General features: G+C 37.9%; 2 protein-coding genes across 3 annotated transcripts in view; one reads left to right on the top strand and one right to left on the bottom strand.

Annotated features, from left to right (window-relative positions):
* Nucleotides 1-15480, bottom strand: part of LOC110061223 (DENN domain-containing protein 10-like) — a 36101-nt gene that overhangs the window by 11859 nt on the left and 8762 nt on the right. The window contains exons 9-10 of one of the 2 annotated variants that reach the window (XM_020768056.2): nt 6964-15173; nt 2566-2672 (exon numbers count right to left, since the gene is read on the bottom strand). In XM_020768056.2, coding sequence (XP_020623715.1) covers nt 15003-15173 — 171 coding nt within the window. In that variant the 3' untranslated portion in view covers nt 2566-2672; nt 6964-15002. The remainder of the gene's footprint in view (nt 1-2565; nt 2673-6963; nt 15174-15480) is intronic. The other variant, XM_089290286.1, reaches the window with a different exon arrangement.
* On the top strand, nt 11854-13063 carry LOC110061222 (histamine H2 receptor-like). The gene has a single exon (XM_089290263.1). The coding sequence runs from the start codon at nt 11854-11856 to the stop codon at nt 12964-12966; it is 1113 nt and encodes a 370-aa protein (XP_089146389.1). The 3' UTR covers nt 12967-13063.

The raw sequence follows: 15480 nt of genomic DNA, 5'->3' as shown, positions 1-15480 counted from the left end.
GCTGACTTTGTTAATTTTTTTTAAATGTTTCTATGGATAATATTTAAAACAAAAACTGTTGTTCTATACATCTGTTTCTTGCATAATCTGATGAAATTAGGCACACTGCCAATATGGTAATGAGTGTTCTATAATGATTTATTTTTTTCTATTTTGAACTCCCACAAAGCAAAGCCAGCAAAGTCAAGTGAGCCTACATTAGCAATCCAGAGGAAGTCAATGGAAGTTATTATTAATAAATGAATATAAGATCCTTGGTGCATAATAACTTAGTAAGCATTTCTCTCCCAACTGTTACAATTACAGGGTCTGAAATTAACTTTTTTCAGCAGGTGCCAACTGGCGACTGAAACTTTTTTTTTCAGTTGCCATATGGAACTAGTGAGACAATCTCAGATAGTGCAGAGCGCAATTGATAGCTCTGATACAGTAGTCCCATAAGTACTCACCCCTGCTCGGTTCACTTCCGGTTTCTGTCTACCTTGGTAGTCTGCTACGGCTTTTCCCCTTTGCAGTGTGTATGTTTCAAGGTTGTATTTTCATTCAAGGTCCAAACATTATGCACAAATTAATTACTACTGGTGCTTTAAGTTGATTTTCGTTCATTTTAAATTCAACAATACGCTGAAGCAGCAAACGTGACAATTTAGCTCTTCACGCCAACTTTGTAACTTGATACTTTTGTTTTCCTCGCAAAGCCATGTAATATGAAACCCCTGTTTTCTCCAAAACTTACGGAAGATGTCCTTGTTTTTTGGAGATAAATGAAAGAAAGTTAAATATCTGATGTAGTGAAGAAACGGAACAGAGACGATGTTTTACTAAAAATGCAAATTTTTACCGATGAACAAGAACTAATTTAATTATCAGATAGTCACGAAATACCACTTTCTTTTTCTGTTGCCACCTTTGTTGTTAACAATAAAACAATTCAAAATTAACACACAACGATATTGATGGCTGAGAAGCTTTTCAACGAAAAGTATTGAAGATAAACAGCACTACTTGGCCGATATGAATGAGTCTCCTCAAAGACTGATTAAATTAATTTGAACTTTCATTAGGTGCCACGGTGTCTGCAGCAATATTTGAGCATTTTCCTGGTTTCTTTTGTTACAAATTTACAATTTGCGGAGTATTAAAGCCACTAACTTGAGAACTTTTTGGTCTCTCTTACAGACACAATTAAGGCAAGAAATAAACAAGTCGCTAAGAAGAAGCAATATATTTGAACCCTGACAAGCACACTATTGTAGATTGAAAACAGCAGATGATATTTGTTGAACCGACCTGTTTGTAATTCTAAAAGCTACGCAGCCACAGTAACGTTTCACTTTTGCAATAAAAAGGGACAATTGGCGCTACCTGAAAAATAACTGCTGTCCTTGGTCACATGACACGATATATAAAATACTGCGTGTAAAGATAGTGTATAACACTAACAATGCTAGAACGCATGCGTCTTACATGTTGAGCTCTACCATAAGGAAAACCACTCAACATTTGTGCGTGATTCCGTATGCAATGTATCCTTCACCTAATAAAGAGGCCACGAACCCTAACTAATCTACACATGCGTTTAGGGCAAATTAGTTTTGTTCTAAGGAGAATGGTACCACAAGGAGAGCAAGGGGTTACCCGAAACAAATATATAGCTTTGTGATGTTCAAAGCTAAGTGACGGCGATGGAATGTGTTTTACGTAGAGTACACATGTACCTTTCCCACCCTACTCCCACTACTTCCTTGCCTCTAGACTAATTAATTAATTGAAATTAATTAATTAAACAAACATTAAAGTTTACATCTTAGCGCCATAGGGCCATAGCACCATAGCGCCTTAGTTCCTTAGCGGCAGGCAACCCCCATAACCATCCCAATAGTGCACTCTGCACTAAAAATGGGGTTGCCAAAAAGTGTCAATAAAATTTTTCCTTTGCAGCGAAACACAAACCAAAATTTTTGGTCGCCACGGGTTTCCCGGTAAAATATTTGCAATCGATGTAATCAGGAATCAAACCAGTGCTGAAATAATCTTTTGACCACTTTGCCAGATCTACATTTCCACCTTTCGACGCCCAGAGAATATCTAAATCTTCATCTAATTTCTTCGCGGATGGACACCACATCGCCTGAATAAATATTCATGGCGAAAGAACGCATGGGGCCTCTTGCGCCCGCAATATGCATGTTATGGGAAACTGCTAAAAAAACATGGCAGCGAAGCTTCACACTGATCATAGCTGTAAAACGTTGTGGTAGATTTATAATAACAGGAAAATCGGTTTCATACTTTAAAAGCGGTGGAAAGGTAAAAAGGAAGTGACCAATTAGCGGGCGGCTTTGAATTTTATTTTAATCGATTTGGCTGAAAATCAAAGTTATTGTTTGTGTAATTATCGAGGCATGAAATAGTTAATCGCCTGCTGGCAACTAGTTGTGAAATTCTGGTTGCCAGTGCAAAATTTTTAGTTGCATTGGTGACCATGAAAGCGCAATTTCGGACCCTGCAATTCAATGTCCATATGACTACATAGAAAAAGAGGAAAAGTGAAACTGCACTTACCTTAAACAATAGATAGATCAGATTGTAGATTGCCTTGCTAAGATACAGAGAATCATTCTTTCCAGTGTTAAAGAGTTGTTCCAAGGGAAAGGGATTGTCCAGAAACTCTGAAGAATAAAAATTAATGATACAGAATTAAAACAAACTTGTACGTTTTTGGTAATATTGACACAGTAACAAACATCATTTTACTACACTGAGGATATAATTTACAGGTTACCCTTTCCTTCAGTTTGTCTTCATCAAATTCTTCAAACTACATGTACATGTAAAATTAATGTTTTGCTTTTGCAGCTGCCACTCTTTTTCAGTTTATGACATATAATGATAAGTTAACTATAGTTCTGACAATTGATTGGTGTGACATACATGCAGCTCTCACTCATTCATCCACTCACAGCATCTTCCTGATCCGACAACTAGGAGGTATTTTCTATTTCTTAACAAATTATTCCACAAGCGTGCTTTACATATACATGTATGAGATGGTATGGGTAGATAGCCAACGAGGTGAATAGCGCCAAGTTAGCTACATGTATAACCATCTAATATCCAACAACAGACCTTCCAACTCGCGTGATTTGGTTGCGAGATTCACAATTTCAGGACTCATCTCACAGTCTCATGATTTAACCTCAAAATCTTGCGGTTTTACATGATGAATTACAACCTCAATCAGATCCAGCCTAAAATCAACTAAATCGATTTAAAATAATAAACAAATCAACTCGATTCAGAAGAATTGATATTGTAATGTTTGCATTTCTTCTCACTGGGGAATCTGGACAGAGCTATTTTTAAACATCGTTCTGATGTCCAATCACAGTGCAAAGTCCCCTGGGAAAGGCTTTGCTTCATGTGTTTAAGATGGCGGAACAAGACGTCGACGACTCTCCTGTCGGTGTTTCAAGTCCTAATTAATGCTGAAAGGGCACTAATTATGGCAGTTTGAACACTGCTAGGTATTGTTAGAGATTCCTTTGTTGTAATTAAAAGCATTTTGGGAAAACCCACTATTTACAGGGCTTGAAATTAACAAAATCCTTAAGTCACCATTTGGTGACCAAGTGGTAAAAAATAGTTGCTAAATGCAAACTTTTAGTCGTAAAATCAAATAGAAGAGACACAATCCATAGACATACAGACGTACTTAATGCTCAAGGGTTTGCAATGCATTATAGGGCGATTTCAAACAGCGGTAACCATTTTGAAGTTTTCGAGAGAGAGTCATTTACTTTAGTGTGCCTTAGAATAATCAAACATGGCGATCCAGTTGGCGATCAAAAAATTGTGGGTTTGTTTTATATCTATTTGAATAAATTGTGTCTCTCATCCACAAGTAATGTTCTTTTTCCTTTGAGATTACTGCTAGCTCTTTTAATTTGTGTCAATCAAGGCAAACCTAGTCGCAAATTTGCAACTACTCTCGTAAGTTAAGACGCAAATGCGACTGTATTGGTCGCAATTTCGAGCCCTGATTTGGGACCCAAATCTCAAGATTTTTTGGGGTAGATTTTTGAGATCTCAAGGTTTGGGGGTTTTAGATGTTGGAAGGTCTGCAACAAGCGTGAGTGCAATAATTGTCTTATTAAAACTGTCCCCAAAATACTGAAAACTAAAATAACATAAAAGAGGGTGGCAAAAGGTTTTTGCGTGACATATGACTGCCCCAAAATTAGCCGTGTGACGCGGGACAGGACATCATAATGTGATGCATGATTTGCTATATTACAAGCACGTGACGCCTGTTTTACCAACTAGATTTCCATGACAAGTGAACGTTCTTTGAACTAGAAGGATACCAGTCATTCAAAGTAAATAGTAAATAGAGTTTTAAAAAAGATCAATATATAGTGGCAGACGTGACACCATTCTCTGGTCTTTTTTGTCCTTTTCTTGGCCTCTGATGTCTTTAATCTTTGTGGATTGTCATGGTGTTATAGGTCCAAACGGTTGCAACACAACAGGAATAAGTCAATTGAAAATTGCTAAACTTTGCACAAGGACCATGAGCTTCACTGATTTTTGTCCATTTTGTCAACCAATCAGTTTTGGCAGTGCATCAGACCATATCCAAATCTCAGGCTAATGCATGAAAGGTCTGAAAGAATGTTGTTCCAAACAGGCGAAACAATATGAGACGTCAGAGTTTGGTGTCATTCTATTCCAGCTGAGAAGACTGTTGTGTTGGCAATGAGAGACTACACAAGGAAGAGGACTGTGAACCACTTGATGAAGGTCGTCGTAAAGACCTAACTGAAATCAAAAGCCACATTATGTCATTCTCAGACATAAAAACGTTGCCATACAGAAGAGGATTGCAGGGGTAAAGCTTTGACAAAATATTGCCTGTATATCAAAGGTGGCATAGATGTCTTCTTAATTCGTATACAAGATCTCTGCCAACTTAGCCTGTGAACCGGCTCCCAATAGTGTTATAGGGGAAGGAAAAATAACACACACGCCGAGAGTGGTCTGAAGAGGGGAAAATCCCACCCCGCCAGGCTCGCTTCACTGGCCCTATATTTATCTTTTTTTTCGCGCTCTTAGGATGTCTCTCCGCAGATGGTATGTACCAACTCTCCCAGATTATCCAGGAGCCTTCTGGATAAAGACCGAATCTCCAGTCTCCCGAACAGGTCACCAATTTTATTTTAGCCAATAATTGTCATTTTTGGGGGAAAATGTTTGGAATATTTGCCGATGCATTCCTGTGGCTGAATTAGCAGAGTTCTCCTTTTAATGAAGTTTTTAGAGTCAAGAAAGTAAAACTGGCGATGCGCCTTTCTTCCTTTTACATGACGCGTGATTGGTGAAAAAAAATTCTCCATGATGCGAGATTTAATAGAAAAATTCAGCGTGCAGCATTTTTTTTTTTTTTTTTTTTTTATTAGTTTTTTTTTATTTACCAATGACATACGTTACTTACATTAAAGTTACTTACAGAAGAATAAAATATCTACAATTAACTTACAATCAAAAATAAATATATAATTAGCTGACGATAACAACTCTACAATATACAATGATGAGGAACACACTTATATATTAACTAACAGTACCGAGATTATTTACTAATAGATTATTCACATGAAATATACAAACGCGATTACATTGCTCACAAAAATTAATACTAACAATACTACAAAGTTTGAAAATTAAGAGATACAACAGAAGGGAGAATATTTTAATTAGCTTTGTGCTTTTAACAATGCAAAAAGAAGAAAGAAAAAGAGAAAAAAAAAAAAAAGAAAAAAAAAAAAAACAGTTACAGTTGTCATGCTGTTCAAAAAGTTCAAATAATAATAACGCCATCTACGTGATTAACAAAAAAAATGAAATAATACATAAATTAATTTGGGATTAGTACCCACTTTTTTTAAAAATAATCTTTCTTTTTGATCTTACTTTCCGTTTCATATTTGATGGCAATTTTAGTACGAAATCCTTGAATTGTGGGTTGAATTTGGCATCTTCTGCAGTCCCATATAAGTAGTTTACCAATGATTATAAAATAGTTCAGTAAGTTGAGTAAAGGGCATGGTTTGGATAATATTCCAAATAAAACATCTTGGAGGGAAAGATGAACCTGCTGATTTGAGATTTGGTGCCAGTAACCTTGAAACTCACTCCAGAATCGTTTAACAATGGAGCAATGATAAAGTAGGTGGTATAAAGTTTCCGGTTCTGCCTTGCAAAATGAATATAGATCGTCTGTTTTAAAGCCTATTTTGTGTAATTTTGAATTAGTGTACAGAATAGAGTTGAGCACTTTGAATTGAAATCCTTTCACATAAGACTCAAGAACAACAGAGTGTGGTAGACTGAAGATTTGTCTCAGCTGATCGATAGAAAAGTTAAAATCGTTCAGCGTGCAGCATGATTGGTACCCCCTCACCCCCCTTTTGCCACCCTCATAAAAATAAAAACGCCCCCAAAAATTAAGCGTATGCTTACCATAATAATTAGTTTATGGTGTAATGGCTCATATACGATGATGGCTAAGCCGGTGAAAACTCTTGAATTGCATTATCCAACGATCCAGTTTTTAATAATAGAAAAATCCTCAAAATGCGCGTAGTTAGTTACACCCTGCGTGTATACGCGCGCGTAAATTGCGGGCAGTATGCAAGCAATATAGCGTCAATAAATCGCGCAGGTTACACTTCACTGCGGCCTGTACAGTAAGCTTAGGCCAATACTTAAGTTTGAACAAAATAAAAACTTCACCGTAACGAGTAACTTATTGATAAAGAACCAAATTCAACCACTGAGATAAAAACTTATAGGTCTACTCGTTCATTCCCTTGGAAGGCCGAAAGGAAAGTTTAAAGCCTTCCCGCCAACGACTTGGATCCCTGAATTCCCCTTAATATATCTGCATACACGTAAACTCACCTAGCGTGTTCTCTTTTGTAGCCAGAATGCATTTCCTGCAGCTTAAAATCGCTCAAACCTGCAAAAGAACCTTCCCCACAGCGACTCTTTCTAGCGGCAAAACACACGTGCATACTATTTCATTCCCAGTCCCCAAGAAGGAATCTCAAAGACCAAAAGACCTCATGACCTCATGGGTCCTCACGGGTCCTCACGGGATGACGGGAAGGGGAACTGAACGACGTCTTTACTCCTGTTTTGGGCAAAGCAACATATATATATCTGCCTCATTTTTTCGAGATTGATGACCAGAAAGTCCGAGATTGATGACCATATCCGAAGACGGATATTTCCGAGGACGTTTCGAAGAAATCCCAAGGCGTGTCGAACATACAATGTTCGTACAGCTAATATAGACTTCTCAAACGGACACCAGCAAAAAACCTCTGATATACCCTGCTATACTGGTCTCTCTTCTTGACGATCATTGTCTCGCTGATTTTTTTTTTTCCTTTTTTTTTCTCGCTGATGCAATGAATAAAAATATTTCGTATATTGAGTGACATACAGTTATGTATTTAAACATCGTGAAAAAGGCCAACTTTTCAGCCCGGATTTGCTGACCCTTGTTCACTAGAACTAATAAGTTGCCATCAATCAGATGTTTCTGCGAATCAAGGGAGTGTTGTCGAATTACCTAGAATTTTTCATGGATAAAAATCATCATTCGATGCATTTTTCCTCCCCTTTTCTTGGCCGAGTGCTCTACGTGACCTGCAAATTTACTGCCTACAGATAATGGTCTGCTCTTGTGTAATACGGTCTAAATGCGTTTTACTGCGATTAATGTTCTGTTCATGTGTAATTGTTACCACGCTCTTGTGTGGAAAGTGGCGGATCGCTTCCCTGGGCTGCCAGAGAGTGATTTATATATGAACAGAAAATTAGTGATCAAATGATAAAACAATTATTGAACTCGGTTATCACAAAATATCGTTATTTGTCAGTGTCTTGTAGATCATAATCAATCTGCTCGTTACTGACATATCACGATATTTTGCTAAACCTGGTCCAATAATTATTAATTATTCTACTCCAAACACACGGCAGTTACCCAACCAAACGATGTCTATAGACTAATATTTACCTGAAGGCATCTTTGCTATAAAACAATTAAAAAAAAAAGGTTAAAGGAAACCGTATTATTCATTGCTTTGCTCATAGCGTGTTTTACAGTGATAGCAATATTTCTGCTAGCGCTTTTTTCGTGTTTGAACAAACCAAAGTCTTTCAGAAGATTACTTTTTTCTTGCGCATGAGGAAAACTATCATTCCCAGAATCGCTCTGCATGTCACAATCATTCATTTGATTGATTACAGCTATGAAGAATACCATACACAAATGCTATGCACGACGCCGAGTGTATGGCATATTGAACAGCCTATAGTTGGCCTGCAAAAAAAGCGGAATGTTCTCAGTTTAAATTAGTGTAGCCTGCAGAACAGGCGGATTTGTGGCCCCGGGGCAGAACGCGAAACGCGAAACAAGAGCGCGGAGCGCGAACATGAGCGCACTGGTGAGACTAAATCGTTTAACGTAATTGTCAATCAATAAACGAAATATACAGTTCAACAAACGGCCACCCTCGGGGAAATGGATAGTGGCCGCTTAGTAGTGGCAAAAACAATTTAAAAGCCCCCATCGGAACTGATTACTGGCCGCCTAATGGGGGTGGCCGTTTTATAGGTTCGACTGTATTTCTAAAACGTTAAGGGCCTTCAAATAGCGGTTCCATTGACGTTCTCACAGCCCTCACTCCTCCTTGCTGCGGACCAAAGAAGCAACTGCGGTATTTGTGCAGTTAGTTTTTTTTTTTTTACAGTTTTTATATAGTACAGTACATATATGTATCTGAAATGACATTGCAGGGGATTTAACTTATTTTCATTGCCCATTTGAGCTTGTTTTACTTGACTTATAAATTCTAAGTTTTAAATGAATTCTTTAAAAAAGAACCTGATTCAAATTTCAGGCTAAAACTTGTCCTTGTGGAAAGGGGGTCTAAATGGAAACATTAGCCTGACGGGCTCCTAAAAATAAGGTTCTTATAGGCGGATTTTCACCGAAGCCCTAAAAAAATCATATTGTTAATTTTATTTTCAAGGGATAATTTGAGGCGACTATATATTGTGCTATTAAAACCTTAAGTTTGCGTGTTGTTTTGAAGTACATAATATGGTGTAACCCGCGTGCAGGTGTCCTTTGAAACATAGCCTGCGAACAGGCTCCCGGTGAAGCCATCCCCTTTTTTTTTTCGTTTATTGTCGAATGCGTTTTCTGATTTTGGGTCGATCGGTCGGAAAAGGAAAAAACAAACAAACATAAAATTGGAAAAGGAGTCTGGAACCAGGAGGCCCGGTACCTGAGCATAACATCCGTGAAGCCTGAAAACAACAAGGTGTGGTTACAAAGTCAACATCGCGGCAATGAAGGAAGGAAAAAGTCGACGTCGTTGTTAAAATCAAACGAGAACAGGAAAAAACTAAAAATCTGTAAGGCAAAAAATTGCTTATGTTTCAGATTAAAGTGACAATTGTTTGAAATAATGTGTCATTGCCTTCATTGCCTTCTGCGTAACTTTTTTTTTTTTTTTTTGAAAAGGCGAAAATCTGGGTCGGTCGGACGACGCTAAACAGAGCAAAAAAGGGGATGGCCTGAGGACGGAAAAAACTTTCGGCGATCGTGAAACAGAAGAATTCGGAGGCTGTTCGCAGGCTATTGAAACAAGGCACTGCACGAAGGCTAGGTATAATGTAATAGAAGAGACGTGAAGTACTTCAAAGATCTTCAAAATATTTCGCAAGATCTAGGCTTGCTGCACGTGATGAAAATATTAAGAAGTTACTCGACGTTCCCTGGGTTACAGTCGTGTACATGCAATAGAGAAATTTAGAAAACCACAAAGGCAACGTCGCTAAACAAAAGGTAGTGCATGCACTTGCGTTATAATTCTTGGTACATTTTGTTACCGTCCTCTGCAAAACAACAACGTGAAATGATCAAATTCTACGTTGTCTGGAGAACGTGAGCCTGGACAGATTTCGAATTTTACGCTGTGTTCCATATTCAGTTTCGAGATTGACAAAGAGAAACAAACTAAATGATCGCGAGATTCGTAGGTAAAATATTTAAATCATTTTTTAATCGACGTCGTCCTTGGCGTTTCCTCGTAGTTACTTAAACTCCTTAATTAACATTTTCATTGGGAAAAATTCAAGGCCGCAGTAATACTCTCATCAGAGTCGGTGGGGCAAGACAATAAAGGCAAGAGAAGCTAGAGATGCGTGGAAATGCCATTTTCAACCTTCTTCATGCAGAGATATTCCCTTAAGTAAATAAATTATGTTTAGGAACAAAATCATTAAATGGCACGTTGTTATTGCTTGCAACATTATCTATGTATACTTTTCACTGAGCCGTGTGAAAATTGAAGGTGATTCCGTTTTTCGTTATCTTCCTGCACGCTCCCCTCCCCTTTCGTGTCACGAATGAAGCTAATTGCTTCAAAGCTAGCCACTCTTGGTCTTTCTAAACGTAAATAGGACAATGTCTGAGCCCTGTTTACGAAATCATTGCGCCTGAAGAGCTTCTGGTTGTTGCTTCAGTTACATGACAAAAAAAATTACAACCATAAGAGAATCAGGTTTCTTTACAGCGTTTAAATTTCTGCTGACACTCACAATTCACTAGCGCGAGCAAGTTGTCTTCATATATCAATAGAAACCGTTTACCACAATACTCCCACCTTCAAAATTTCGTGGTCTAATGACAAATGTTTCGTGGGGAATATTTTACCCTAAAAGTACGTTCTGTTATTTCATTCTAAGAAAAAAAGCGTCGTCAAAAAGCCTTTAGAACTAAGAACCTCAGCTCAAACTCTATTCTCAGTCAAGCAATGTGACATCTGTTACAAGGGGAAATAATGAATGTGTTAACTGAATTAACACAACTAATGCAATGTTGTTTGCACTATACAAGAGAAACGGGACAGCCAAAGAAAAGTAAAACACTTCCATTGAGTTGAAGTACGTCCCACTAATTACAAGGCTAATGTGTAGCACATAATAAATGACCACATTCACAATATTCCTTGAAAAGTGATAGGTTTTTAATCAACTTTTGGCACTAAATTATTCACAAATATATTCTTTGCACGTACCCCATGAAAAACATTTCCTTTTAATTATTTTTATTCAAGTACAAGCTGTCTTTCTATGCTGACAATTCTAAATATACATAAATTCAATAAATTGTCACTCAGTTGGGGAGCCAATTTTGCTTGAATTTCCGGTCGAACTGTTTTTCTTTTTCTCCTTTTTCAGAAAACACTGAAATTTGATATCAAACGATATCAAATTTCTGAAACCTTTTTACAACAGCTGCTACGACTTGCGAGGGTTTATGTCTGAAATAAATTGCTATAATTCCCAAACTTGTGAAAAAAAAAAACAACAACAACAACAACAAAAATCGAAGCCAACGACATTAACAGGAAACTGTTGAGACTGTCAAGGATAAAAAATTCATTTATAGACATTTCATAACATAACCATATGGCTATTTTTCTATAAAATATGATTCGTCATTTGGAATGAGTAGAAGAAATTGTTTATTTTCTGATAAGCTAGCCCTCTCTTTATCGGTGACATGACGTCAAGGGAAAATGGGTTTTTGAATCCTTTTTTCCGCTTTTAAGTTCTAAAGACACACGCGCGTGTATTCAGTGTGAGCCAAGTCAATTTGCGACACCAACGTCAATCGCTAAAATTTCTCATTAGCTATCGGCAAGGATGAAGCGAATTTAATACAGTTGGCAGAATATCCTCGAAATACAAGTGGATTTTAAAGCGATGATACAAGGAAATGAATCAAACAGGCTACAGCTCAGGCAGAACGCCTCTTCCAATACAAGTCTTGAGCTGTGCGGTCTGCCTCCTACCTCCAAGCACCTTGCTCTTTCTGTCACTCTTATCGTCATATGTATCGTAACATTCTGCGGCAACTTGGCGGTGTGCGCCACCGTGTACTTCCACCGTGCTTTACGCACCACAACAAATTATCTCATTGCGTCGCTGGCCTTCGCTGATTTATTGGTGTCCCTGTTTTCCATGCCGTTCAGGATTCACCGCACTCTTCACAACGGCCACTGGTGCCTTGACTTGAAAGCTTGCGCGCTGTGGGTCTGGATAGACTTGGTGGCTTGTAGCGCATCCGTCGGTAGCTTAGCAGCTGTGTCGATCGAGAGATTTGTTGCCGTGAAATACCCTCTGCGCTACCCAGTGCTCATGACGCGAAGCACCGGCTTGAAGATGATAGGTTTCGTCTGGTTGTACTCGACGATCTGCGCTTCCCTCGGCAACTACAACTGGACCTTTAACAGAGCCGAGACGTTCGCAGGTTGCGCAAAGAACGATCCATTATTTTATACGGTTGTGGCGAGTTTGGTGTTTTTCTTGCCGGTGGGAATTGTCATGACAGCGTATACTTACCTCACCAAGATTGCTTTTCTACAGCGCAGGCGGACTTTAAAAACCAACAGTGTTCGGCCAACAACAAACCCGGATCACAACCGCAAGTCGCTCCGTCGATCTCGCGTCCTGCACGAGCTGAAGGCAGCGAAGATGATGGCTTGTGTTGTTGGAATATTCTGCATCAGCTGGGTTCCTTTCTTTATCCTAGTGCTTTTAAGTTTTTGGCATGACCTTCAGAACATGCCTCGCGGCGTTCGCGACATCTTTGTAGATATTCTACCCAATCTAAACAGCGCAGTGAACCCTTTTCTGTACATAGCGTTTACACGCGAACTAAGAGAGCAAGTCGGCAAGATGGTTAAAAAATTGTTTTTCAAACCGTGCTGTAAGAACTCCAGAGTAGCCGGTGAAACATCGTGGCAAACTCGGTCGATGACCGTCGGGGAAACTGACTTAAGGCAAAGTATTAGAAACCACGAACTCCACAATTAAAGCAGTGAAAAATAACATTTCAAACTGCCGGCAGTCTTAAGGAGACACTGAAAGGTGATAAAAAACTCGGTAAATAAAAAATACAACTGAATATCCACTTTCACGGTCTGTGTGTTGTTGAACCAATTTAGAAACTACTGTACGTATTTGTATTATATGAAACATCGTGGCAGACTCGGTCGATTACCCTCGGGGAAACCGATATACTCTAAAGAATCAAAAACCAGCAAGACCATCACAATTAAGTAACAATGAAAGAAAACGACTCAAAATGCCGCCGAGCAGTCTTAAAGAGACCATAAAAGGTGATGAAAAGCTCGATAAACTAAAAAATACAACTGAATATCATGTACACTTCCGTAGTTTGCTGTGTTGTTGAATCAATGTACAGACTATACCCGTAAAATATGTACAGCTGTAAAAGCAAACTGATCCGAGCTTGTGACTTTGAATAAAGATCATTTACATTTCTTTAAATGCTAGTTTTTGAGAACTTGGTGATACGACAAGACCTGAATCGTCTTCTTTATGTTCCTTAGCTAGCTGTCGGAGAAAAATAAATTCTAACCGTCTACGAAGATTCACACTGAGTTAGAATCTTCCACAAGTATTATGCAAACGCCAGATGTTTTTAAAAGGTGAATTTTGTATATTAAAAAAAAAGAAAAAAAAGTTTGCCACAACATGGGTTAATTTGCCTCCACTATCAAAATATCTTTGAAAAATCTTTTTCCCACAGCGAAAGACACTATGTTCTAGTTGTCGGTCATTTTATTCTAAGCAATCATCACCTTTTCGAAGTAAAAAAAATATACTTTTGGTACAACTATAAAATTTGACAATGTTCGCAGTGAGTTTTAACTCGACAAAATTTTGAAGATTAACTTAATTGGCAGTGCCTCTTTCATTAGCTTATTTCGCTTTAAGTAAAGTGAACTTACACCCCCGCAAAGTCATCATTTTTATTTTTATTATCTTTTTGGTAATTATAAGAGGAAGAGCTGGCACGGAGACTGATTTTAAATTGCATATCTATTCAGAAAAGTCCACAATTTATTTAAGTTGCTTTTTAATCACTCGAAAAGTTTTAAAACCGTCAGCTGGTTCAACAATGAAAACAAATTACACACAAAAAGAATCCTTGTATCTTTTTGTGATTGTTTTCATTTCTCCATATGATATGTCACTCAAATAGAAGTTCACTCTTGCAAGCTACAAAATACGGAATTTTCCAAAATTCAAAATCGAATAGATCTCAATACAGTGAGGTGAAATAAAGCTCGTACGGAAATAATAAGCTACAAAAAAATTACAAATGAAAGACACTCAGAGTGACTAAGATCGAAGAAAATATTGAGATGACTTACAGAAAGCGTCGTTTCAGATATTTCCGGACAGAAGGAAATTACATGCGAGTACGTGCAAGTCATAAACAGTAAAAACTGCCGCGTGATATTTTTAGAAACGTTGTTCTCATTATAGAACTAAAATATCATCATTTTTTCGCTTCACGACCCACGCTCAAGCTCATAAACGTGATGTATTTTACTTGTCTCTATCAAGGCCTGTGAAATAGCAGGCAAATATTCATTTGCGTTCGCTTGAGCTTAAGGTCAAATGATACGTTTTTTAGTATTTCTTCCCCTTTATTGCTTAGGGGTGAAAATAAAATAAAGTTGAAATCTTGATCGAATCTTAGATAGGTGAATAGAAGAAACTACTCTTATAAAGCTCGTTTTTTTGTACGCATTAAAATTATTACACTGCTTATTCGTGAGATGATAGAGCATTATGGGAAAGATTGGACGAGGCCGTGCAGCATCATGGAGTCATCCTTCCCAACATTCCACGCGCCCGTGTAATTAGCTACTACGATTCAAAATATTAATTATAATTGTGAACGAGTCTGGATGATTCCATTGTAACAGAGACAGAATTCTTTAACCGTTTCAATGCAGTTCAAAGTAAACTACCTTTAGTCAGTCGGACATCAAGATCGGTTTAAACTGCACTAAAACATGCCACCTTTTTTTTCCTCAAACCAAGCCTTCGGCTGCAGCCAGGTTAAAAAGAAAGTTTTCCACAACTGGTGTTAGTTTTCGTTGTTTCAATGCTTCTAAAGTGACTCTGACCTTTCCACCTTCCTCCGGCTCAACTGCCAGCTTTTTAAGGTTGTTAATAAGATCCTTTGTCTTGACCGATAATTCCTGAAATTGAAAAAAATAGGGACCAATTGAGTATTATTTCACTTTTCGAAGTGGTTTGATATCAGCGTTTCTTTACAATGCAATTTGTATTCTGCACGCGCTTTGATTGGCTAGGCTGCTATGTTATATTGAATATCAGAGTATACAGCAAAAAAATGCTTTAATGTTTTGCACACGTGAAATCTCTACCATAAAGAATATAAAGAAGTCTAAACAATGTATTATTTAACAAATCGATTCCATGTTGACGTGCGTCTGTTCAGTAATAGATCACTGATGACGTCAAAATGTGGTAAGAACAAAAAAG

This window comes from Orbicella faveolata, unplaced genomic scaffold (genome assembly GCF_042242905.1).
Source record: "Orbicella faveolata isolate gen_17 unplaced genomic scaffold, um_ofav_v1 contig_1, whole genome shotgun sequence".
NCBI lineage: Eukaryota > Metazoa > Cnidaria > Anthozoa > Scleractinia > Merulinidae > Orbicella > Orbicella faveolata.
The sequence above is the reverse complement of the archived record's forward strand: the minus strand, read 5'-3'. Positions and strand labels throughout refer to the sequence as shown.

Excerpts from the sequence above, each read along its gene's own strand:
- LOC110061222 (XM_089290263.1), top strand. The coding sequence starts at position 11,854 with ATGATACAAGGAAATGAATCAAACAGGCTACAGCTCAGGCAGAACGCC.